The sequence below is a fragment of the Fringilla coelebs genome, assembly GCF_963513975.1.
Source record: "Fringilla coelebs genome assembly, chromosome: Z".
Classification (NCBI taxonomy): domain Eukaryota; kingdom Metazoa; phylum Chordata; class Aves; order Passeriformes; family Fringillidae; genus Fringilla; species Fringilla coelebs.
This window is the reverse complement of record NC_140031.1, coordinates 10,683,560-10,708,709: the sequence shown is the minus strand read 5'-3', so window position 1 is coordinate 10,708,709 and position 25,150 is coordinate 10,683,560. Positions and strand designations below refer to the sequence as shown.

The following is a 25,150-nucleotide window of genomic DNA, read 5'->3' as shown; positions in this document are numbered from 1 at the left end:
TCCTTAACAGCTCGATGTTGAATTCTTGGCAGTGTGTGGATTTCTGTGTATATCTTTGGTATTGTTCTGCCTGTTGTCCTTTCACTTATTTGTCGGAACTTGTGTTGACAGTTTGATCAAAGTGACCTTAGGCTCAGTTTGCTGAGGTCATCTTGTTAGCGCATGGGATTAGGTCAGTATTGTTTTTCTGTATTCCATCCTTCTTATCCCTGGTAAACAGCTGTTTTCTGGGAAAAACATTTGATGAATATGAGCCATAAGTGTTGGGATTTTTCCCTTCCTAGTTGTTTGTAATCTGTGTCAAACTGAGTCTTCTTAATTTTTAATTCTCTTGAGAGCTTCTAAAGGAAGAGATTTTTGTCAATTTTGTTAGTTAGTGCAGAGTCCGCCACTGGTAGGACCTTGGTGAATGTGCTGGTTTTATTTTACCCTTGATCTGAAAGAACAATCAGAGTTGTTTTGGTCAAAATCAGCGGTGGTGTTTAAAACGTGTGTCCTTAGTTGGTGATTGCAAATCCAGTTTATGTTTTTCACTCCTGGTGGCTTGTAGTTTCATCAGTTTACCTTGAAAGTTTTATCTTGTTCTTGTATTTCCAAGTGAAAACAGATGGAAATGATAGGTACAAGTATTTCTGGAGTCAGCAAATACATCTCTGTCTGAGGTCACTTTTTCACCTTTGGGAAGTACCTCATACAAATAAACAAGGAATTGGATTTTGTGAAGTGATTTTCACTTGTTGGACTTACTGGAAGACATTTCACCATTTAAATAAGTGTAGTGTATGACTAAAGCTCGCTAGAAAAAATGGCTGGTTGAAAAGAGCACTAGTAAATATATACATAGTGCAGCAAGATACCAAATAGTAAAGAGTACTTTAATTTGGTTTTAAGTGCAGTGATGTAATGCTTCAAATATGATTCTGCAGGAAGAGTATGATGGCTGCAGGAAGAGTAACTAAGGTATGTAACACTGGAAGACGAGGCTCTTGATGAAATACCCTGATTCAGTCGACATTGCTGTCATTAACTTTTTACATGTTCTTGCTGCTTTTAAGCTTCTCCATATTTCACTCAAATTTAAGAATTTAATTTACTCTTGCAGCAGGAGCTTCGTGTTATAGATGTGACTTCTGCCATAGGACGGATGTCCCTTTTGTGCCTTCAAAGACACAGTGAAACTGAGGTCTGATGTGATTAGCAAGTAAAGCAAGTCTGACTCTGCTGTTGACAGCTGTTGACTGCCTTAATGGTTACACAGGAAACTGAAGACTTTAGCAGCTTTTATGAGGGTTAAAAATAAAATTTTAGGTATATGATGAAACCTGTGAGGCTATTTTGGTGTCTAGTAAAATCATGTTGATTAAATATCCTAAAGTAAGCAGAAGTGAGCATCTCTCACAGAGCTGTGTGAGAGAAAAACAACTTCCTGAACTCAGGTTTCCTGTGCAAGTTAGCTTCCATGTAGTTGAGTTTTAAAAGGAACTAGACTGGAAAAACAGTGGGAATTCTAATTCCTTTTATGTGGAACATGGTTGCGTCAACTGGGAGCTTTCATCAAGGCATTTTAACTTCCAGGTGCTCAGGGAAGAACTACTGGCAACAGGTGTTATGTTTCCTCTGGCAGGCCATGTCAGAAGGTGGAAAACAGCAGTTCCAGGACTTGATGAGCTTGAGATTTCAGCTGTGTAGGATTGGAGTTAGTGGTGGACTTCCCCATGAATTTGCAGTGCCTTGCCTTGAATCTCTCTGTACTTCCAGCCTGAGGCAAGATTTCCAGTCAACCCCTATGCAGTACAGAGCAGTAGAGTCCTGTTAGCTGTAGCTCTCCCTTGCTTGCAGCCTCCAGCTTCTTGTCCTGGTTTGCTTGGGAAGATGTTTTAAGGCCTTAAACTGCTGTTTCCAGGTTAGGGGAGCCCTGCAATAGGGAAATTAACAGGTAGAGCTGAGTTTTGGTTTAGCCCCACCTTGTTTGGTCCCATCTTCAGATACCTGAGGGACACAGTAGGCAATATTCTGAAAAATAAAATGAAGTCAGCTTTAAGCTGCTGTGTGTGCTAATTTGAATATGAAATGAATCAGGAACTCTATTCCTGTTAATATATTACCAGATGGAAGCAAGGAGTGAAAAGAAAATGTTGGTTTTTAAAGAAACAGAAGTAATTTTTGCTGTGAAACCCCCAAATGTCTGGAAAAACATAGTTTTTAACATCTGACTAAATATAACCTAGTTAGGCACTGCTGTATGGAACTGCAAATCAATCAGTGGTCTGTTGAGAGTGAGACCATAGGATGTTGATATTAATGACACACTTCCCCTCAGGACAGACTTGGCTACCCTGCAGGAAGTGGGGTGAATACTAGGGTACAAAGTCAATGTTTTGACATTTCAGATCACAGACTTAGAGTATGTATCTGTGGAGACAGTAAAACAAGGACAAGTGAATTACTTCATGATTTCTAACTCTTTCAGACTTTGAAAACTGAAGTTATTTGCAGGTCAAACAAGCTAGATCGTATTTTCAAAAAAATCTTAATTTGCATAAAAAATTAGATTTCAAATTTGAGTTCAAGCTCAAAGTATTTTTGCATTCATTCTTTAAAACTAAATCTTTCGTATTCATTCTTATGGGATGTTTTTTCCTGTGTTGCCCTTTAAACTATGGAAGAGGTTCTTCTGCTTCATGCTGCTTGTCTCTGAAATCTGGGTTACACCACACACTGCTAAGGGTAACTTTCATGCCTTGTGTGTTGTCTCTCAGATCCTGCACTCTTCTTAGATCATAAACACTGTGAATACTTCTTGCTTGTAAATCCTGGTACTTTTAAGACTGATATTGTGATCAGTCTTAAAAACGTATGTCTCTCCTTCAAAATTGGGATGGTGGAGTTGAAGGGGGAGATAAGGAATAGAGTTGGTGGACAGCTGGGCTGACATGGGGGAAACCAGGTGTTGATGTCAGAGGAGATGGACAGGACAATGTAAGGAAAGAGGAAAGGATAAGAGATGAAACAGTTGGGGAAAACACATGCTATGATCTAACAGACTACTGGATAAGGGAGCTGTGAAAGGAAGGAAAACAAGCAGAGGTTATTCTCAGCAATGTTATTCAAGTGTGGTAAGCATATGCTGTGGGTTGTATGGCATACAACATGGGATTAGGCTTGTTTGACCAACAAAGAGTCCTTCAGAAAGTACCAGTGGTTTGTTTCTGGATGCAAAGTAGATACTCAGCATTTGCACAGGTGTTTCCTCTTTTGCATATAATTCCAGTGGAACTGTTCCACAAAAGTTTCTTTTACTCAGGAGCACTGTATTCACTTGTTGGGGCACCACAACTGATTTGCAGGTTTTTCGGCACACAGTTTGACTTTCACAACTGACAACTTTCTTAAGTATATATTTGTCTTTATCTCACCCCTCTTTTTCGTGAAGTATATACAAAAAAAATAGAAGCTCATAGCAAACCTCACCAGGAGGTAGATCTTCCCTGTGCAGAACTTACTTGTGGAAAACTATATAAAAACATCAAAGTGTTCAGTGTTCTTGCAGCACTCTTTGCTCTCAGCTGTTTCAGACAGTACCCTTGATAGCCTGGAAGTGATCGCTTGTTTCTTCATTTTTTTAATCTTTCAAACATATTTTCACAGCATATTTAGTAAGTCTTGTTTTTCATTGCTGGAATTACTTGTAGCGCAAATGTCCAGCTATGGATCAGTGGAAGCATTAGTCTGGGGTAAGGTAAGTTCAGAGTTTACAGTCTGAAGCAGCAGAACTGTATACATGGCGTCTGTGCTGGGGGTGATGAGCAACATCCACTATCAGTAGGCACATATATGTATATCTGTATGTCAGTAATGATGAAAAAACCCCAAACAGATGCTCTTATCAACATCTGGATTCTGGCATGCAGGGGATGTTTTTCTCTCTTTACTTATTTTCAGTACACAGTTGTTTACCTCCCTGTGGAGAGAGAGGAATTGCTTTCAGTTGTGGTGACACTGTAGGACAAAAAGCAGAAGTCATTATGGAATTTCTTTCCTGCTCCAACCATTAGGACCCTGTTAATATAACATAACTCCTACTTGGCCTTGTTGCCCTTAACTTTGTTGCCTCACTCATGCCTTCAGCACTTGGGGAAGTCTCATCTCCCCAGACAGGCTTGAGGAAAATACTTTAACCTCTTTAAAAACATTTTTTTGGAGGAGAGCTGACTGTAGTCCCTGGGTATTGCAAACTGTGCCGTTGCTCCTTGTATTTGGGTAAAAGACAAGAAGAGAACTTTCCTTAAGGAAAGAAGTTTTTGGTTTTCTGTTAGCAAGAAGAGGGATGTGTTATGAATTAATTAAACATGTCAGCTTGAAGTTTTGGCATGATTTGGTACTCTCTACTGTTAAAATTGATAATTAAAGGGCATTTCCATATTACCACGGTTTGAGAGCCTGGAAGAAGAAATATAGCAGAAGGTAAGTGCACAGGTGAGAAGCATCTCTTAGAAATTTCTAAAGCTGTCAGCAGAGCTGAGGTTCTTGCATCGGAAATTACAGAAACAAAGTTAATTTTCTTCAGTTGCATGGTGTCCTGTGGGTGACTGCTTTTAAGTGTGGCTGGAAGTAGGGCTTCCTATGTTGTATCTTATGTAAGAAGATACAAAAGTATCTTAAGATCAAAAGTATCTTAAGTAAGAAGATACAAAAGTATCTTGAGTAAGAAGATGACAAAATGCTTCTTGGGGCGTTCTGAACGGGGAGCTGCAGATGAAAGGCTCTACCTAGAGGTTTGCATGGCTTTCAGTGGTCCCATATGGAAAGTACTTGCATGTTTAGCCTCAACAAATGGTCAGAGGGTGAAGATTTCTGGGGTTCAGATGTGTTCAGTAGCTTGCAGAAACGGACAGACTTACTTTTGCTACTTCCCTTTCTTTTGTTTAGATGCTCATCTGACCTGTTGATGAGCCAGTTCTGCTAACAATAGGCACTAACAATAAAACCAAATGTAGGACAAGTACATACTTCCCAGCTGATTTTACAAATGAAATTACCTCTCGGTGTTGTCAGACAAACCCAGGGACAAAGGAGTGGGTGGGTTACAGTGAACGTGTGACTGATTAAAGGGGCGTTGAGCATAATGAATTGAAACTGACTCTTCAGTTAGGGGTAAGATCTGTGTTGCTCCAAAACTTATATTCGTTATAAAAATAAAGTTGAAACAGAGTGGAGATGGCAGCTGAATTTACATGTGTGTTCCCACACAACTTGAACTGACTCATGGTGAATTAATTTTTCTTGCAGATCTTTACCTTCTCACTGAAAAGACCAACCACAAAATGTGACAGTAGTAAAATCTAATGTATTTTCATACCCTCCCTAGGAAAATGAGTGCAGCAGCATGGATTCTTCAGCAGCACTCATGGCTTGAGGTCTATCTGTCTCTGTTATATGTATCAAAACTACCTTTAATTTGTTTATTAATTTACTGTGGGAATGTAAATGCTGAATTTCAAATAGAACTCTTCTGGAGGCTTAACTCTTGGCGTCTGTTGAATGTTATAGGAATTTTGCATATCATAAGCACTTCAGTGTCTGTAGGCTTTTTTCGAGAAAGTGAAACTGCAATTTACAAGGTGATCTCAGTGTTTGTGGTCTCTAATCTGCAGTGATGCAATTTGATTAAACTTCTAACTCCATTCAGAAGATAACCAATTTTAACTTGTAGCCAAAAACTTGTAACCATTTGTTCAAGATTATTTGCTGTTGAAACCGTCATAAAAGCTTCACTGCATTTTAACAAGTGGGTGTAAGCTCAAAGAACTTCTTTGGGGTCAGATTTTTTTTCTTCCTTCGGTTCAGTTCTGCCAACACTAGCATAAACTGGTACTCATGGCAATAAGTATGAACAGTGTGTGTGCAGAACGGTAGTTACTACCTTCTTTCTGGCATCTCCTGAAGTCAGAGGTGCTGGAAAAGCACCTGGCTGGTATAACTCTTTTACTGTTCTGTGGGAGTGATTGTTGGCAAGCAGTTTTCTGAGCAGTGTTGCATGTAGTTGGACACAAAGAGTGATTGTATAAGGCAGAACTATTAAGGCACTTGTAAACCCAAAGTTTTGTTTAAAGCTACCATTGGTGAAGAGACAATGCTGGGAGGAAAAAAAGTGTAAATATTTCTCCTCTGAATGCAGAAGTATTCAGCTTAAGTCATAGTGGCATTTTAGCTAACTTTTTAGCTGATAAACCTGAACTTTGAATAATATTGCTTTACAGCATTCACACTTACACAGCAAAGGCAGCAAACTGGGATTTGTTTTCTCTGTGAGCTATCAGCTGTAGTTATGGTTTTCTTTCTTCACACCACTACTACTTTTTCTCTTTTTGGCCTATCTTGAACATCTCTGCTGTTCTCATGACGTAGTTTCCTGGTGGTTTTAGCTTTGCTGTGCAGCCTTCAAACTTAGTTCTAGGTCTTCTGAGTTTGCAGTGCAAGTGTTTATATGAATGGCAGAGGCTGTTTATTTTTGTACTCTCAGGGGCTTTTGTTTCTCTGTATTTTTCCAGCAAAATTATTATTGCTTGTATCTTCTTTTGATTCCTTGCCTTGAATTGCAGTAGCTGACTGGATGCTGGTGACAAACTAAAATTAGCTTGCTTACTGGTGTTCCCCCCAGGGATGGGGGGGGGTTTCCAGTTAACTAATGGTTTTCCAGAAAGACTCCAATGCATGCAAAGTGATTTGGGCTTGGAGGAGGAAGTTCTGAACAGGCTGAGCAGGAAGGGTGTAGCATCTCCTCTAGTTTAATAGTCTTTTGGCTGGAGATTTTTGCCCAACTGTCAGTGTGTAAAGGCTAGAATAAGTGACACAGAGAATTTAATATGTTTGCTTTGTGCAATTTGGGTCCAAACTGATGGATCTCCTGTCACCAGGTTTTACCTCTTAACTCCAAGATCCTGAAATATTTTTCCATATAGTTATGTTAGTGCTGTTTACTTTGGTTGAAATGTGTGTAAAAAAAATCAGAAACAGGGAGTGATGGATGAAGCTTGAAAAACTGAAGGGTACGTTAGAAACAACAGCAAGTCATACATGGAACAGCTTAAGAATGAGCTGGGAGATGGTGCTGTAATACTAAGTCATTTAGGTGTGCTGAGAGAACTTCAAAAGTGTTGGTAATGTTTTATTTCTGTCTGTGGCACAAATAGTGCTTTTTTTGTGTGTTCACAAACGCATGTAACTGACACTGTGGATGTCAAAACAATTACTTAGTAAATAGTCTTCTGACATTAAGTGAAAGGATCAAATTGCAGATGTAGACTCCTTTTGTTTAGGAGGCTTTTTTCCTTAATTTTTATTTGCCAAAATATGAGAAATTAAAGCAGGAAGGAGTACTTCTTTACAGCATGTGTTGAAGGTATGATCTTTGCAAAGTAATAATTACTCTTTCTCTCTTTAGGAAGTACACATAAAGGAACCCATAGAAAAGGAAGTAAATCCTCGCTTATTACCAGGTAACTGTTGTATATTACTAGATTTAAGAAATAAAAATTAATGATTAATGAATAATACTTAACTATTTCCATGTCTGCAGCAAACACTCATGTGACATCAGTGTCACAACTTGTAAAATACAGGGTTTGGTTTAACAACCCATGCAGGTTGAAATATTTTTAACACCTCTATCTGCATGCGATGTTGAAAACTTTATAAAAACAAATATTTTATAGAGTTCAGTATCCTCAGGTAAGCTGCATGTGGAGAACTGTCAATACTTGAGTTTGCCCCATTTCTTAGAATTTAAAGTTGGGTGGGTTTTGTTTGTTTAGAACTGAAGACAAGAACTAGAGGAAATTTACCTTCTAGCGGCTTTGTCTCTGCTGTGAGTTACTTGGGCCTTCCAATGTTTCTTTTACTGTTTACATTTTCTTTTGTAATTTACAATTACGTGTTGTTTAAAAATATTTTCTAAGATAAGTGAAGACCAAATAGATGTAAACATTTACAATGAACTAGTATTTTTCTGTTGGGTTTCCTACACTTTTTAGGAAAGACCAAGAGTCCGTCTGATCACATCTACTAAAACCTTACTTTTTTTAAATTTGAAGTTCAGTTTCTATGAATTCTAACAAGAAAACTTAATTGACTACTATTTATGCAAACTTGTATTTGAAACTTCAAAAATAGCCTTGGGACCTGTAAAATAGTTAAATCTATGGAAAAAATAACTACAATGAACCTGAAATAACAAATTCAAATGTTTCAGCATTCTTGAAGTTTAACAGTAAGGAAGATTGGAATAATTTTCTACTTGTTTATTGATTGTATAAACTGCTCTTGCTGGATTTTGGTTTTTTGTCAGCTACACACTTGAATGATTGCTGTTTTTCTGCTATTTGGAGTAGGCCATGACACAGTTACCTGTGGTTACAGAACTCCCAAACATCTGCAGTTCAGGCTCTCTGGAATAACATTAGTAGCCTGGAAGATTAAGATTACAGCTGCTTCCAGGAGTTGCCTCATGGCTTTGTGTAACAGTGATGAACTATCTTTAGGCATACAGTTCTGAGAAAGTGTCAGGATGTTATTGCTGCGATTGAGATAACAATTGAAATAATTTAATTGTAAATGTCAGTTAATGTTGCAAGTTAGTGTTTCTTCTCCACAGGTGAACTGCTGCTTTGTGAAGCCAGCACAGTGTACAAGTATATGCAAGAAGATGGGTCAAATCGTGGCACTTATGGGAAACTTGTGTGCACAAACTTTAAGATTTCTTTCCTTGATGATGATTCTACTTCAGATGATAATGTAAGAAAACAAGTCTTCTAATTATGACTAAACAGGCTCTGCATAAATAATAATATATTTCCCTTATATAAAGTTGCAGAATGAACATGAATGTATAAAATTTGCTAATGGGTGCAGAATAACTTGAATCAGTCTGCATCTGCTTGATCCTTCCTCAATCTCTAATGACTATTTTAAGCAAAAGCAGTGGAAGCATTTTTGTGGACACTTAGATTAGACATATTTTATAAGTCTTTATATTTTGTGAGTTGGTGAAGCTTAAGTTAAAAGAACTCATTGTTTTGAAAACTAATCAACAGTTTGTTTAAAGCTGATTTCTGACTCTTTGTCTGGTAGCATTTGTGAAATGTGATGTCTCTGATGGTGAATAACATCTGCCTGATTTGACTTTGAGCTACATCTGCAGAATCATTTTAGGCTGTACAAGACTGAGTAAGCTAATACTCAGTGGAAATGCTCTGAAAATGTATGTGGCTCAGTGAAACTCTGAATTATTTCATTCAAAGTCCAGTGTTTACTGAAAAGATTTTAAAACCTAGTGTTGTTGAGCTTGCAAACACTGAAAAAGCTAAAAACTCCCCAAATCTTAAAAATTATTTCAATCTTTTTTCCTTTGGTTTAGGTGCTCAAATTGAGCTGTCAGAGGAGAATGGTAATGCCATGGTGCTTTTGATAAACTTAAGCATTGAAATAGTTTAGTCTATTTAGGTGCTAGAAGTGAAAAGAGAGTCTACTGGCTCCCACATTCAAGGTGATCTTGACAGTTAAGGACAATGAGAATAATATGATTTGACACGTGTTGATTGTAGTCAGAAGTTTCTTGGGGTTACATTTCACAAAGTTGAAACATTAAACTAAGGCTTCTGCAGCCAAGTACAAATTATTAGACCTCCTGGAATTAATTAAGACCAAGCTGCAGAATTTTTTTATGTAAATCTCAAGTGGTCTGTGGAAAGTTGGTAATGACCATGCTAATTTCTGTTCCATTGCTGGCTTTGAACCTTGGGTTTATAACATGCCTAGTCAACAATATTTCTTTTAACAAAAGTTCAGGATTAGCTACCTGCTTCAGAGTACTGCAGACCTGGAAGTAACTCAGATAAAGTTAACTCTGTTCACAGTAAAATATAATTTGCTGATGTAGTATATGTCAGCTGTTTGGTAGTAATGTTGAAAATAATAGTGTTTAATTGTGGCATTGCTAAAAATGCCATTTTTAACTGTACTAATGGAAAGATATAAGTGAAGGGAACTCCAGATCACTTCAAGTTTGGTTACACAGTAGATGAGGTAATTGGGTTGTGTGTGTCTTCACTTTACCTAGTCATAAATCTGATTCTAATGTTAGTGTGTTCTTGGGATACTTGCTCTTTTAAGAGACTTCGTATTTCCTGCCAGGTTCCCATAGCAAGGAAACTTGTCATAAAAGGGCTTGGACTACATGAAGCTACTGTATTTCCTGTTTACTGCAGTGATTCTAGTTTGAAAAGTGACTCTCAGTAGAAATGTATGCTTTGAAGCTATTTGAAAAGCAAAAACTGTGCCTACATTTTAAGCATGGCTGAGACTTAAATAAAGCTATATTGTGTGTGTAATTTGCATCTGTCTGCATTTTAAAAACTGTTCTTCAGTGTCCTGCCTTACACAGCTTCTAAGAATAAGGCATGCTGATAGTAAAACAGTGCATGGAAAGCCTTTACTTGGCAGAAGGGGGTACTGTAGTGTGATATTTCTGTGATGTTTTTCATGTTTCTAGGAACCACAATTTAAGAATAAGATTGTTGGAGAAAATGATATAACTCTGCAATGTGTAGATCAAATATATGGAGGTAAGTCAGCTTTTTATTCCTTGGGGACTTAGAGTGCTGCTGCTCTTTGTACAAATACATCCTTTTTAGAAAACCAATACATTTTTAAAAAGCAGCTGCAGTTATCTTTAATAATGAAATGACAGATAAGAAATTTGTCAGAACCCAGTCTTATCCCTTAAGCTTGTCAAATTAATTTTAATTTATTTGATTAATTGTCCACTGGAACAATGATTCCTTCAAAATACAGTGGTTCGAAGCAGAGAGTGTACTGTGAAAAGTCCCTAAATTTGGTAGACAAGGATCTCCCTGTGTATCAACTATTTCTATAAATGTGAATATATTCACTTCATTTGAGCAATAGCTGTGCAGGTACCAAATTCTCAAACAATTCTTTTTGTTTGTCTAAGGGAACTTTGTTTTATGAGATACATGATATCTTCACCATATTAAAGGAGATAGAAAAGGAGGTTTTTATTGCTAACCAAAATCAAGTGCTTTAAATGGGGGCTTAGAGATGTGCCATTATTGCTAAAAAAGATAAATGAGAATGGGCCAGATCATTTTAAGTAGAGGAAGGCTTTATTGAGAATCCTGTTCTTGGACTAATTATGAGTATTCAGAGTGTTTATAAATGGTGATGTCGATTTGTGAAGGAGTGAACTGGGGCGGACCAGTGATGGTTATGAGACACTTTAGTTTTATGTACAGTGGCCAAGCTGGCAGCACTTGAAGTTGTGAAATGGTACATCCTCAAAGAGAAATAAGCAGAGGTTTGCCTTGGGGACTTCCTGGTGGTTAAAAAAAAAAATAAAATTAAGGAACTTAGAATGATCTCAGATGTGTGGGGACTTCCCCTTGGTCTTTATGTGTCTTGAAACTTTAAACTTGGTGAGCAGTCAGAATGTGAATTAGATACAACCACTGAGCAGCTGGTTTGCTGCAAATTTGCCTTTTACCTTGTACGAAGTAATTCAATGGGTTTTAAAAGAAAAGGTTGTGGCTTGCCAGCCTGTGTTGTAGGATGCTTGTTTTAAGAAAACTTGGGCTTGAATTAGTTTCTTGAGGATTCTGGAAAGTCAGTCAGGGACAACTTTATCAACATTACAAATACCTTTTGGATACTTACTTTTCTTTTTAATTTTGCAGTTTATGATGAGAAAAAGAAACTTCTAACAGGACAGCTAAGAAAATACCCAGAGAAGTTAATTATCTACTGTAAAGACCTTAGAGTATTTAACTTCTGCCTGAGGTACACAAAAGAAGAGGAAGTGAAAAGAGTACGTATAGTAACTTAATTTGCTTTTCTATTTTTAGCTTAGTGTTTGGTGCTGTGAGGATGAGGGAAGGATGAAATTCACCCTGAAACTTGGAAGTGTTTTATGATCATTTCCAGCTAAGACAAAAAGTAAAAGATTGATCTTATTAAACATTTCATTGCGCATAGCAGTTAAAAGACAGGTGCAGTGGCTCTTCAAAGAAAACTGGAACTTGGAAGTGCTACAGAAAATTAGCTCCAGCTCAGACAAGCTGTAAAGCTCTTCTATTTGCGACATGTAATTTCATTTTATTTTAGACTTCAATATAGTGTTACTTTCCTGATGATAACTTTAGTTTTTTTGAGAAGTTAGTCTCTACTCCAAACTAATGGTCAACTAACTTTATTTAAATAAGAGTAATTCTGGAGGCTGAACATGTATAATACTACTTAGACAAAGTAGGTACAGTGTCTTGAAGAAAACAGAGAAACCTTCTTAAAAATCAAGTTTCAGCTGTTGGGGATAGACCCACCAGTTTAGTTTAAAACCTGGATGGAGGTGTTGATTAAAAAAAAAAAAAAACAGTTTTTTACTCTGACAGTCTTGGTGTGTTGTTTGGGTGTTAATTTTTGGTCCTTTTTTAGATCGTCAGTGGTATAGTTCATCATAGCCAGACTCCTAAGCTGCTTAAACGTTTGTTTCTGTTCTCTTATGCATCAGCTGCTCCAAACAACGCAGGTAAATTTTTTTTTTTTTAATCTCTTTGTTGCATAGTTAGTTTGTTAAGCAGTCTGGGAGTTGAGTTTGTACTCAGCTTATGACTCTGTCCTACTGGCAGGTATCTTGAAAAGATTAATTCTTCTTTTGTTACATTGTTAACCATGTTGCTAAAAACTTCTAAATTGTCTCCTGTTGGTTTTGGTGTCCTTTAGGAAGTTGCACAGAAATTTTCCAAGCTGGAGTAGCATCCCTATATTGAAAACTTACTGTGATTAAAATGTGCAAATGCTTTTCACGTGGTTCATCTAGAAAATACTTTGTTTTATCAGTGTGGTTTTTCTGTATTATTGCTGTCAACCAGACTTCCTGCTCTTAATTCTGAAATTACTGCATTTGCAGTGGCATCCTATGAGAAAGTATTTCCCCTTTTCTCTTATTTGCAACCAATATGCTTCTTCCAGGCAATTGCAAAAAAAAAGCATAGGTTTGCAAGGCATCTGACTTCCTCTTATATCTGACTTATTACATAATCTTCCCACTTGATCAAACTTGGCTGAATAATAAATTAGGCTGCGAAATTCAGGACAAAAAATTGTCTGCGTACTTTCTAGCATTCTGTAATTCAGACTTTAGCTGAAATGATAGTGCTGTTTTGAATTAGGAACCTGAACCTCAGTGCACCAGCAACACCAATTGCCTTCACAGAGGGAGGTTTTGATGTATGCAAGATATTAATCAAACACTAACCAAAATACGTGTTTTGATGTATGAAACGTATTAGTCAAACACCAAAATATGTCAAGGAATTTCAGGATTATTGAGGTTAGAAGAAGCCTCTGGAGATTATCTAGTCATGTTCTTGTCCATATGCCCCTCTTCAGAGTAGGGTTAATAGCAGCAAGCTTAGTCATGTCCAGTTGGATTTTGAGTATCTCCAAGTATTGAGACTCCACAGCCTTTCTGGAGAGTCAGTTTCATTGTTTGACCCTTCCTCATTACTGCTATGTGTATGTGGGATTTGCTGTAGTTCAGCTTGTGCATAACTGCCTCTTGTCAAGTCACTGAGTCTGGATCCATCTCCTGTCCTCTCCTCCCCTGTTCCCCCCCGGTGTTTATATACACAGGGAGATCGGCCCCTGCTGAGCCCTCTTTTCTGGGTGATCCCACCTCTGTCTCTCCTCATATCAGGTGTTTTGAGCCCTTTAATGATCACAGAGGGCCTTCACTGGACTTGGTCCCGGAGCCTTCAGAGGGGAGGCCAGCACTGGGCACAGCTCTCCAGCTGAGAGCAGTGGTGGCTTCATTCAGCTGGTACGCAGTGGCTTTGCTAAATGCAGCCCAGGAACATACTGCCTGTTTGCTGCAAGGAAGGGCACATTGCTGGCTCAGGTAGTTCCTGCAGGCTTCACCTGAAACTGGTGTTCTGTTTCAGCTACAAACAATGGAAAAGACTAAAAGTTTTTCCAGGTAGAGGCAGAGCCTGGGAGAAGCTTACTCTTCAAAGCAACATCAAAGTGCTGTCCCACAATTCTTTCCTATTTTTATAGCTGTGTTCAGTAGTAAGTGGCTCAGCATGATTCTTCATGAAATTACTACAGGATAAGACGAATAGACTATAGAAATTGTTTTTTATGCTTCTTACAGTCTGATACCTCTAAAAATCCTGTCTCCTAGAGCTCATCAATAATGTTCTGTTCCAAGCTGTAAATTTTTTATCTACCTTATCATCTTACAGTGAAAAGTTTCAAGTTGCCATTGTATCTTCCATGGAAGTTATATCTCTCTTTGCTATTTCACAGTTAGCTGATATTGTAGAATGTTACTCACTTAGGATGTGTGCTTAAAACAATTGACATTACTCCATAAATTATATGGTTATTATACAAGATTTGAGGTTAAATCAAGCTGCTGTCTTAACTGTTTCTGAGATGGCTAAGTAGAATTACAGGGAAGAGTCCAAGTTGAAAGTATAGAGACTGAATTGCTGAAATTAATTTTCTGCTCTTACTGAGTGCCTTAGATGTTCTATTCAATGCAAAACTACTCATGAGGAAAAAAATGAACCTTAAATGAAATACTATAGCTGAAATTTTTGTAGAAAGGTTTTTGGTATGATTGTTAATTCTGTATTTAAACAACAGGATTAAATACCAGTCAGCTGCATTAGTATAAAATTATATTTGCTGCATTTTAGGCTGGATGTGAGGACAGTCCCAGCAGTATGGAAGTTCTGTAATAAATTATTCATTTCTGCAGGAGAACTGTTCCTGAGGCTATTAGTAACAGCTGTATCTGATAGAATATTGCTGTTGTTGAAGATCAGAGAGAGGCAGTGTGGTGTACAAAGGCTTTTTGTCTTTGACTCGAGATTTTTGGTACACAGGAGGTTCTGCTTGCTTACCTTAATGGTGACTAACATTAATCCTAAGGTTTACTTAGGATTGCTTTTATGTTAGAGTTCCTGACAGTCTGCAAAGTTAATTTTATTGATGTCTGACAGATGGGAGGAACCAAACTGTAATGTTTGAGACCCTCGAGGACTGGCGTGACGAGCTGGAGAGGACCAAAGGGAATGTGAAATACAAAGCAGTGACCACCAACGAAGGCTACAGAGTCTCTGAAAAGTAAGATTGCCCTGGTTAATAGTGAACTTTGGATGTGTGAAAATCAGAGCTACCTTTGATGCTGGGGATTATACAGGTTTTTAGAATACAGGATACAGGAGTTTTTTTAGGATATGGGTTCCATTTTTATTTATGGAATAGTTTGGTTTGTAATCTCAGGAGGTGATCCTACACACCCCCTGATTCAAGCAAGGTTAACTTCAACTACTCAGGACCTTGGTTAAATCAAGCTTTGAGTGTATCTAGGGGTGGAGAATAGAAAATACTTATGTCTGGGACCTACACTTCTGTCATACTCATTAGGATGACCCTTTCTCAGACCTGTACCTTTACTGTGGTAAAATTTCAAGTTACAGGCACTGGAGATTTTCCACTGTTGTTGCTGGGAGGGGGCTGGGTGGAGAAAAAGTAACTGGTTTAAAGTAATTCTGCAAAATGTGCTGGTGGAAGTTGTGTTGCCTTGAGGAGAAGGTTAGCTAAGTTTAACTGAGCTTGGCCACCAGTTTAGCTGAGTAGCATTTAGTGGTGAGCCCTTTAGGATATACACAAGGCATTGTATACTTCTACTGTTGTTTCATAGTCAAATCTTGAAAGATTTCACAAACCTTGGAAACTAGTATTTCAGAGTCTTAACTATTTATTCTAGAACTCTGTCTTGGGAGACCCAAATTGAGTTTAAGTACTTATAAGCCAACTTACATTGCTTCTCTGAACCTTGAACATAAATAGTGTTGGTCGATGCTGGAAATCCTTGATAAATTAAATTACATTCTTGAATTAGGATGTGAATTGCTTTTCAGACATGGAAACAGAAATAGTCATTTAATACTGTAAGGGTATCTTTTGAAAAAGCAAAGCATGAGAGAACCAAGGTAGCTTAGCAATCAGCCTCAGAGGTTACAATTAATTGCACCTTTGCAAAGGCAGGGGAGTGTTGCAATTAAAATAGTTAAGACCTCAAGGTTGGGAAAAAAGCCTTATTCAAGCTAAAAATAAAGGCACAGCTTTGAGGAAAATAGAATTATCTAGTAGGAAAGATTATTGTAGCAAGGTGAATATGTAGTTAGAATTTGAGTTAGAGCACTCACCATCATTAAAAGGAACTTTGAGATTGTTCTTTGTTCAGTTTTTGAGACCAAGAAACTCTTCTTTATTGTCTTAGGCTGCCTTTGTATTTTGTTGTTCCCATATGCATTCCTGAAGAGAGTATCTTGAAGTATGAAGGCAGAGGCATTCCTGTAAGTATATGTGCATGGCTGAGGGTAAGACTCTCACTGAGATGGCAGGATTTAAATTAACATTTCAGATGTTTCTGCATACTGTTTTCAGAACTTTTTATTTAACAGTTTACATGTATACCTGGTCATCTGCAGAAAGGAAACAGATGTTGGAAGGAGAAGTGCTTGATACATTCTGTATTTCACTGAACAGTGTAATATGTAGCAAAACATTTATAACCTATACATAACAACAAAATATGTATTTACTGTTCACAGTTCCCATTTACTAATGTCTTATAGCCTACATATATTACTAGCCTGTCTGTCCATCAGCCTGTTTTTCATGAGACTGTGCTGAGTGGCATCTGGCTGGGGCAAGATGTAGGCCTTGAAATGCTGTTTGGATATTGAGGTGAAGATGTTGCATGTAAGGTGTAGCTGAACACCTCCAGTTACCTGGCTTGGGTTCTGGTAAGTACTATGGCTGTGATGATGCAGCATTTTTACAAAGTCAGGTAACCCAACTGAAAAACTAGTTCTGCAAGTCCAACAGAAAATAAAGTTAAATACACTGGTTTGCAGGCTGTAGTAAGCTGGGTTTGGCTTCCTACCTTTTAGTTCAAGAGCCAGTAAGACAGAGAAGATGGAAACAAGGAGCAAAGTAATCTCACTTGTGATGTCTTACCTTAATGTAAGTGTCTATTAAATTTGCCAAGGAAAACCGTGTTCATTTTGTGCTCTTGAGTTAATTGGTCCATGGAGGAGGTAGTACTGTACTGTCCTGCCTAAAATTCAAAGTAGCGTGGTAGACTTTTTCTCAGAGAGTCAGAGACCTATTACACTGGCTTTTACACAGAAACAGAAGTGCTTGGGATTTGTTATTCCATCTTGCGTTCACAGAACTGTAGAATAGTCTGGACCTTTAAACAGCATCTAGTCTAATCCCTCTCTGGAATGACACAAAGTATCTTCTCCTAGATGAGGTTACACAGAGCCCGGTCCAACCTGGCCTTGAATGTTTCTGGGGCATCTACCACCTTTGTGGGCATCCTGTTCCATCCAGTGTTCTAGCATTCTCCTTGTAAATACTTTCTTCCATGAATGTTGTTCTAAATCTACCCTCTTTCAGTTTCAAACCATTACCCTTTGTCCTACCACAGCAAGACCTATTAAAAAGTCTTTCCCCATCTTTCTTATAAACCCCCTTTAAGTAATGAAATGCCACAAAAAGATCTCCCCAAAGCTTTCTCCAGGCTGAGCAACCCCACCTCTTCAGTGTATCCTCACAGGAGAGGTGTTCCAGCCCTGTGACCATCTTTGTATCTCTGCTCTGGGCTGACTCCAGCAGGTCCCTGTCCCTCCCGTGCTGGCAGCCCAGCTCTGGATGCAGTGCTCCAGGTGGGTCTCAGCAGAGCAGAGCAGAGGGGCAGAATCCCCTCCCTGCCCTGCTGCCCACGGGGCTCTGGATGCAGCCCAGGACACGTTTGGCTCTCTGGGCTGTGAGTGCCATGGCAGGGCATGTGCAGCCTCTCACCCACAGCACCCCCGAGTCCTTCTGGGCAGGGCTGCTCTGGGGCTGCTCATGCCCAGCCTGTGCTGATGCCAGGGGCTGTCCCAGCCCAGCTGCAGCACCAGCACTTGGCTTTCTTAAACCTCATGATGTTCCCGTGGACCTCTCTTCGAGCTTGTCTGGGTCCCTCTGGGTGGCATCCTGTCCTTCAGGTGTGTCAAACCACCTTAACTTGGTGTCATCTAGAAATTTGAGAGTGCACTTAATCTCACTGACTGTCATTGATAAAGGTATTAAATAGTCCTGGTCCTAGTACAGACCCCTGAGGGACACCACTCGTCACTGATCTCCACTGGACATTGGGTAGTTGACTACTCTCTGGATGGGACCTTTCAACTAATTCCTTACCCCTGAACAGTCCATGCATCGAATCTCTATCTCCCCAATTTAGAGAGAAGGATGTTGTGTGTAATCATGTAAAAGGCCTTACAGATGTCCAGATAGATGACATCTGTAGCTGTCCACTGTTCAGAGGCCTTGTAGAACTCTTCTAATTATTTCCAAACTGTATCTGTGAAGGTAGTGTCAAGATAGTTGGGCCATATTGAATTGGTCTTAGAAGGTAATGGAAGGACAGTGTAGTAATTTTTTCCACTCTTGATGATTGTGAGGTTTCTGTATCCTTCTGAGCTGCACCTCTTGGTTACTGTAAATTGGTAGCAGAACTTCTACTTCCTGATTTCATTTGTGTAATATTCCTGATTAAAATTATTCTTGCTCCTTGTTTCAATGCAAGTTTACAGATCATCTTGGGAACTTCGAGGATTAAGAAGTATGAATGAGGAAATTATGGGTAAAGGGACGTTTTGATCAATTTTCTTTTTACATGTGAGGGAAGTTGAGAAAGTAATGTTTTGTCATAATCTGTCATTTTATATTTCCCTGTGCCTGTGTAAAGTCTAACTTAAAACTTGCAAGTGGTAATATAGTGTACTGAGGCTTGTAATTTTGGTGCAGGTGTAGGAGTTTGCTTCTGTTAATGGTGTTATTAAACACATTAAAAATTCAACGGAGCAAAAGCACAGAGAAATTTTGAAATCACTCAATCACTTGAACAAATACCTTGTATAGAAGAATTTACTTATTTTTCTCATCTGATAAATGTCTTTCTGCAGATTTGGTGTTGGTCTTGCCATAATGGTGCTGCTCTTCTCAAAATGTCCGCGTTTCCCAAAGAACAGGATGACAGCACTTCACAAATGCAAAAAGCCTTCTTGGATGGGTCAGTAATAGCTATTCTGTCCACAACACTTTGCTTGGTATGGACCTTGCTTCTCTTTTTCCATATATGCTATGTCTTTTAAGCTTTCACACATCAGAAAACAAGTTCTCTATCTGAAAGTAGTTTGCTGTAGTAGAATGTGTTTAAGCCCTTGACCCAATGGCACTGGTCATTTTTGCAGGGTTGGAACTTCACCAGAGGGTTTTTCTGTGGAGCTGCATACACATATATTTCTGAGGAATCTGTACTAACTGTGGTGTATTTTTTGGGTAAAGCAGCAGCAAAGCCTGTAGGGTTTAATGGCTTAATTGTTTTGCACATAAGAGAAATGTAGACTCTGTCACTAAACGTGCATTTACAAACTGAGTTTTTAAGACTCTGCCACCTTCTGAGAGCTAGGTTCCTGTTCTTAAATAACTTGAGATAAGGTGTCCTAAAATGTCTGAGGCAGCCTGAGTAATTCACTACTGCAACTTTCAGGTGTGAAGGCAGACAGCACTTTTTTAGACGGGCTAGTGAACTGAATTAGTTCAGCAGTTTAAAAAATGACAAGTTTAACTTAAGGGAAGGAGCACAGCTGTCTGACTGTTATGGCAATGACTTTTTGCCCTTTAATTTTGGCGCTTTTTTTTAAACTGTTGTTTGTCCGAGACAGGACTTCTCTCTCAACAGCCACCTGTTAGATCCGACTCATAGGTACAATCTCTACACTGAGAATTGGCTCCTTGCTCCTCATAGATGGAGACCTGTTAATCACACAGAACAAACAGAAAACAGCTTGATTGGGCTCTTGATTGGGCTCTTGTTTATAAAATTAATTATACTTGCATAGGAAAGAGTTGTGGCCCTTCCTGCAGGTTCTCTAATATTTCTACCCTGAAATGGGAAAGATTATATGACTTAGAACTGTCTTTAATGCTATTTTGTGATGTGAAAGTAAATAAAACTAGCAGTAAGCTGTAACAAGGTATCCCCTGATATTTTGATCCCTTCTCTGTGGCTATTTCAATTTGGGGCAGTATTGCTGTTTTTCTTTGCTGTGCAGTACTGGTGTTTAATCACTGGAGTCTAAAATATATCTACAAATTGGCCATCAGGGTGTGTTCAAGTGCCATTACAGTAATAGTCTGAACTCAGGCACAGAGCAGATGTTTACAATTAGCAGTTTCTCTTTTTAAAAAAGCTGTTCAGAGCCTGATCTTGCAGGCCAAGTTCTTTGCTATGTCATTTAGAAGAAGTACTGTATTTGGCCAGCAATTTCTCTCCCTCACTTCTCTGATCTAATGCATCTTCCATTAGGTCTGGTAACCCATGTTTCTGGTGTGGACTCCTGTAGTTCTCACCTAAAGCAGGTTTCTGTGCTACAGCCTGCAGGAAGCAAAGCACTCTGTCCTGCCTGGAAAACTGCCCACAAGACCTCACTTCTGAAGTATGAGCTAGAGCAACTTTTCCCAGGTCTTGATAATAGAGAGGCCAATGTGACAGCAGATGTTACTACAATGATGTTCATCTGAGCTCTGGAACCTGAATGAGAGGGAATGCTCTGGGTCCAAGCCAAAGCATCATCTGGCCTGGTATTGTTTCCTCTCCTTCAAGGCAAAAAATCTGTAGATATATAGGGAAGTGCAAGATACATTGTCTTGTTTGAATCCAAATAATTTCCTTTACTTGTGTGTTTCATTAGAAGACCTAGCAGCTAGGTATCAGAATCTGGTTGGCAAAAGTCAAGAGAAATTGTAAGCTTCTGCTGGGAGTTTTGGGTGTTTCTGTCCATCTCTTCTTTCAGGATACAGCTCAAGCAACCTCCTAGCAAAGTGATTTTGGTGTGTCTAGTGAAGAAAATAGTAAAGAAACTGTAGTAAAAATCAAGTAGTGCTTGTAATATTCATAACTGCACAAATAGGCACAAGTATAATTTTATTGGTTAAAAGCATCAAATAGCATTATAAGCCTGTAGGCAAGTTTCCAGAGAGTACCTAGAAATGCATGGAGGTCACTAGCTTTCCAGAGTGTCTATCTTCTGGTATTACAACTCTGACAAATCATGCCTATTAACTTTGTCTTCAGATAATAGTTGATGCATTATTTGACTTGTGAAGCAGAAAGCTTTAATTTCTTGATGGTTTGATTTAGAATCTATAAGACAATTAGCAAACCTCCCTACGAGCTCCTGAAGATGGATGACTTGTCAAGCAGCCTTCCATCTCTGCAAGATATCCAGACTGCATACACAAGATTTAAACAGCTGTTTTTGATAGGTAAGTCAGACTTTAAAGCAAAGCATAACAATGATGTGCTGTGACTCTTGAGTGCAGTAATTTTCTTGACTGGTGGTTAAAAGCAGATTTTAAAATATGTAACTGAAGACTGTGCCTATGTCTGGGATGTGAATGAAGGCTTGTAGTTCTTTGACTTAACCGCCTCTTGCCAAGCTGTCACAGTATCTCAAAATTACTTTTGAAGTAGTAGTGGAGTCTTAAGTGTTAGTTGGATTACACTAACTGGAATGAAGTTTGTGGGGAAGATTTTCAGTCTTTTGTGGCCAAACTTTTAGCCTTTGGGCTCTGACAAGAGTAGAGACTGCTAATTAATTTTTGCCCCTGGCTTTGTTGCATACTAGCTGCATCTCAAAACATATGAAGCTGCTTAAATTCTGTCCTTTAGAAAGAACTCAGATGGGAGCCATGTGAAAGTATGGTCTAGGCTTTCAGACTTCTTTCTTCTGAGACTTTCCAACTATTTTGCTGTCATGAAACACTTTGACCTCACCTCTTGAGATGAAAAAAGCTCCACTCCACTTCTGAGGTATTTGAGTTTCACACTGAAGATTTTGCCTAGAATACACTGCCAAATCGACAGTGAATCTTAAGAGCTAAAAATAATTACCTTTTTATGTGATTTCTGGTAACTCACCCTCTGTAGGAAAAAAGCCTAAGCTTGAATTTAAGTCATTTAACCAGTGTCATGAAATACTATGTATTTCAATGATGTAATTGTATCATTGTCTTGTATTCATGCAAAAGGCAATGTGTTGAAACTGCCATCTACTAAGTGTTTGTTCTTGCAGTTTTCTAAATAAGGTTTGATAGTAGACTGTACTTCACTGAGTACAGCAATGTGCACTTGCAGTCTGAGAAAAATATTTAGGTAACCTTTTGCAGAAGTACTAAGATCTTACAGAAATTTATGACCTTATTACCATATTTTTAAGTCTGAACACATTAACCAAAACTTTTGTCCTGTACATGCCTAGTTAAATTGGTATAGGCAGCTTGTCCATGGCAGCTTGCCATGGCACTGACAGCACAGAGAGCCAAACGTGTCCTGGGCTGCATCCAGAGCCCCGTGGGCAGCAGGGCAGGGAGGGGATTCTGCCCCTCTGCTCTGCTCTGCTCTGCTGAGACCCACCTGGAGCACTGCATCCAGAGCTGGGCTGCCAGCACAGGAGGGACAGGGACCTGCTGGAGTCAGCCCAGAGGAGGGCACTGAGAGTGATCAGAGGGATGGAGGATCTCTCCTATGAGGAAAGGCTGGCAGAATTAAGATAGTTCAGGCTGGAGAAGAGAAGGCTCCAGGGAGACCTTATGGAACCTTCCAGTTCCTACAGAGGCTACAGGAGAACTGGAGAGGGATTTTAGATGAGAACATGAAATTAAAGGACAAAGGAAAATGGGCAGCTTTAGGTCAGGTATTGGGGAAAAAATTCTTTACTGTAAGGGTAGTGGGATTTGGTGAAAACTGTCTAATGGAACAGAGCTTGGAAAATGCATTCTAATAGTTCTGTGGAGAACTAGTTTCCATAGCCAGAGTGAAAGAAATTGGGAGAGGAGTTTAAATTGCATAATGAGCAGGATGAGGTGCAGAGGCATGGAGGCAGCACAGCTACAGGAATAAAACACTTGTATGCCTGTGCATTTGAGGCATAGTGCAAGATGCAGCAGAGACAGTGTGTGTAAATGTGCTGGAATTGAACATTGGAAGTGTTTGGAGAGACTCTGGGAGGTGGGCAGTTACATAGAAACTTGTGGAACTGAGGCTGTTCTGGACAGGGTGGGGGCGGAGGGAATTTTGTGTATCTGGTTTCTCACTAGTAGAACTTTTGTAGGCCTTGTGCTTCAAGGATTGTCTCGTGCAGCAAATGTAATCTATGTGGGTTTTAATTGACTGTATCAGCTTGTGAAAGCTTTCCAATATTTGTTGACTGGCTTTGGTAGAAATGAAAGCAATGAACACTGAGGTGGCATTTGAAAAAACCTACAAAAGTCCTAGTGAAATTCATAGGCATTTAATGACTTTGTGGTATTGAACTTGGCCTCCCTGTTTATGTATTTTAATGCCTTTTTTTAGTTGCAGCAAAAACTGTTTAAAACATTTTTCAGGTAGCCTTACATTCCATAAATTTTTATAACCTACTTCTAAAACCCATTGAGGTCTCTGACTCTGATGGTAATGATTTTGAAAATCCAGTGTCTTTAGGTTAAGCTTTATGTAGATCATCATATATTTAATCATCTCTGATTAAACTTTTTAATTCCTTTTCCATTTTGTCAGCAGATTTATTTACCTGGTTTGAGTGCCATGAACATTCAACTTACTTTTTCTAAAAGGCTGTGGTGCTATAAAACTCTGGTGTTTTTAGGACTATTTCACTTCCATATTTGGTTATAAGATGTCAACTTTAATAGTGATTAAGATTTGCTGACTCCTTAGTACTGGTTGCTTTATACTCTTCATGACTGAAAGGTTATTCAATGGATGGCTGTTAATTATCATTGCATGTGTGAACAAACCAGTTTTTGTTTTTCTCTTTTTTTTTGCAGATAACAGTACAGACTTCTGGGCAACTGATGTGAAATGGTTTTCATTACTGGAGAGCACAAACTGGCTAGAAATAATCAGGTTTGCTGTATCTTCAGCTTTCTATGTTTCAAATTGTTGGTAATTGCATTTGTAGTGGGTTTTCTAGCTAGTTTCTTGAAACTGAATTCTTTACTGCCAGCAGGAAAAAAAATTAAGACAGGCTTATGGTCCCATTTATATATCTTATTTCTCAAATTGAGACAGTGTTTTTAACAGTGCAGACTTGTGTTACGCCTTTTACTTTAAAGGATATGAGAAATAGCAGATCATTCCAATTACAATTCTTCCAGAAAGCCAGTTAAAAATACAGATCCAGTAATTTCCATCCTGCACCATCACCTTCTTCCCAAACTAAGAATCCCGTTTGTTTCCTGTGTGAAACCTTTCTATGTCTCTGGCTGGCCTTGCCTTTCTTCTCTGTACTCTCTAGTTCTGTATTGTCCTTTAGGATGAGATGAAGTGCAGTGTTCAAGATGTTAGTCCACTGAAGATTTATAAAAGGATATTTCTTCTCAGTTTTGTCCCCCTTCTGTGCTGATTGTTCCTTAAGTTCTCTTTCCTTCTTTCAGCAGTCCACAGTGAGTAAGTGTTGGAATGGTGTTGGCTAACTTAAGGCTTGTTGCGGTGGAATGTTGAGGAGTTTTGTTTTCAGTGTTACTTTGTGCTAACTCTTTTGTCTGTCAGTTTATTCTGTAACCGGCTAATTACCATGGAGTGCTTATGCAGTCAGCTCCAGTCCATAAATATTGATGGTTATTTACTTTAAATGTGTTTATTGAAAGGTTCTAGTGAAGACCATATATTTTGAGAAATTCTTTGACATAACAAAGATCACAGGTAGTTTAAGCAAAAGCCAGGCTGGGTTCCTATCCTTAGGTTGTTTTTGAGGCTGGTCACTTCCATCCTTGGAAGTGGTTCCTGGATCAGCCTGTTCTCAGCTTTTGTAGTTAGTAGGAATGCTTTGTCACATGTTCTAGATGATAGAACAAAGAAGAATCTGACAACTCCACACTTAAGAAATAAACTCTCAGCTTCTATTAGTGATCTAAGATATTTGCAAGAATCCTAATTTGT

General features: G+C 38.7%; 1 protein-coding gene across 1 annotated transcript in view; it reads left to right on the top strand.

The window, feature by feature from the left end:
• MTMR12 (myotubularin related protein 12) overlaps positions 1 to 25,150 on the top strand; it is a 33,002-nt gene that overhangs the window by 581 nt on the left and 7,271 nt on the right. Inside the window, exons 2-11 of the mRNA XM_084225901.1 lie at positions 7,445 to 7,499; positions 8,654 to 8,793; positions 10,550 to 10,622; positions 11,751 to 11,881; positions 12,505 to 12,598; positions 15,081 to 15,204; positions 16,367 to 16,442; positions 19,110 to 19,216; positions 21,350 to 21,474; positions 24,037 to 24,115. Of these exons, the coding sequence (XP_084082027.1) occupies positions 7,445 to 7,499; positions 8,654 to 8,793; positions 10,550 to 10,622; positions 11,751 to 11,881; positions 12,505 to 12,598; positions 15,081 to 15,204; positions 16,367 to 16,442; positions 19,110 to 19,216; positions 21,350 to 21,474; positions 24,037 to 24,115 (1,004 nt within the window). The remainder of the gene's footprint in view (positions 1 to 7,444; positions 7,500 to 8,653; positions 8,794 to 10,549; positions 10,623 to 11,750; positions 11,882 to 12,504; positions 12,599 to 15,080; positions 15,205 to 16,366; positions 16,443 to 19,109; positions 19,217 to 21,349; positions 21,475 to 24,036; positions 24,116 to 25,150) is intronic.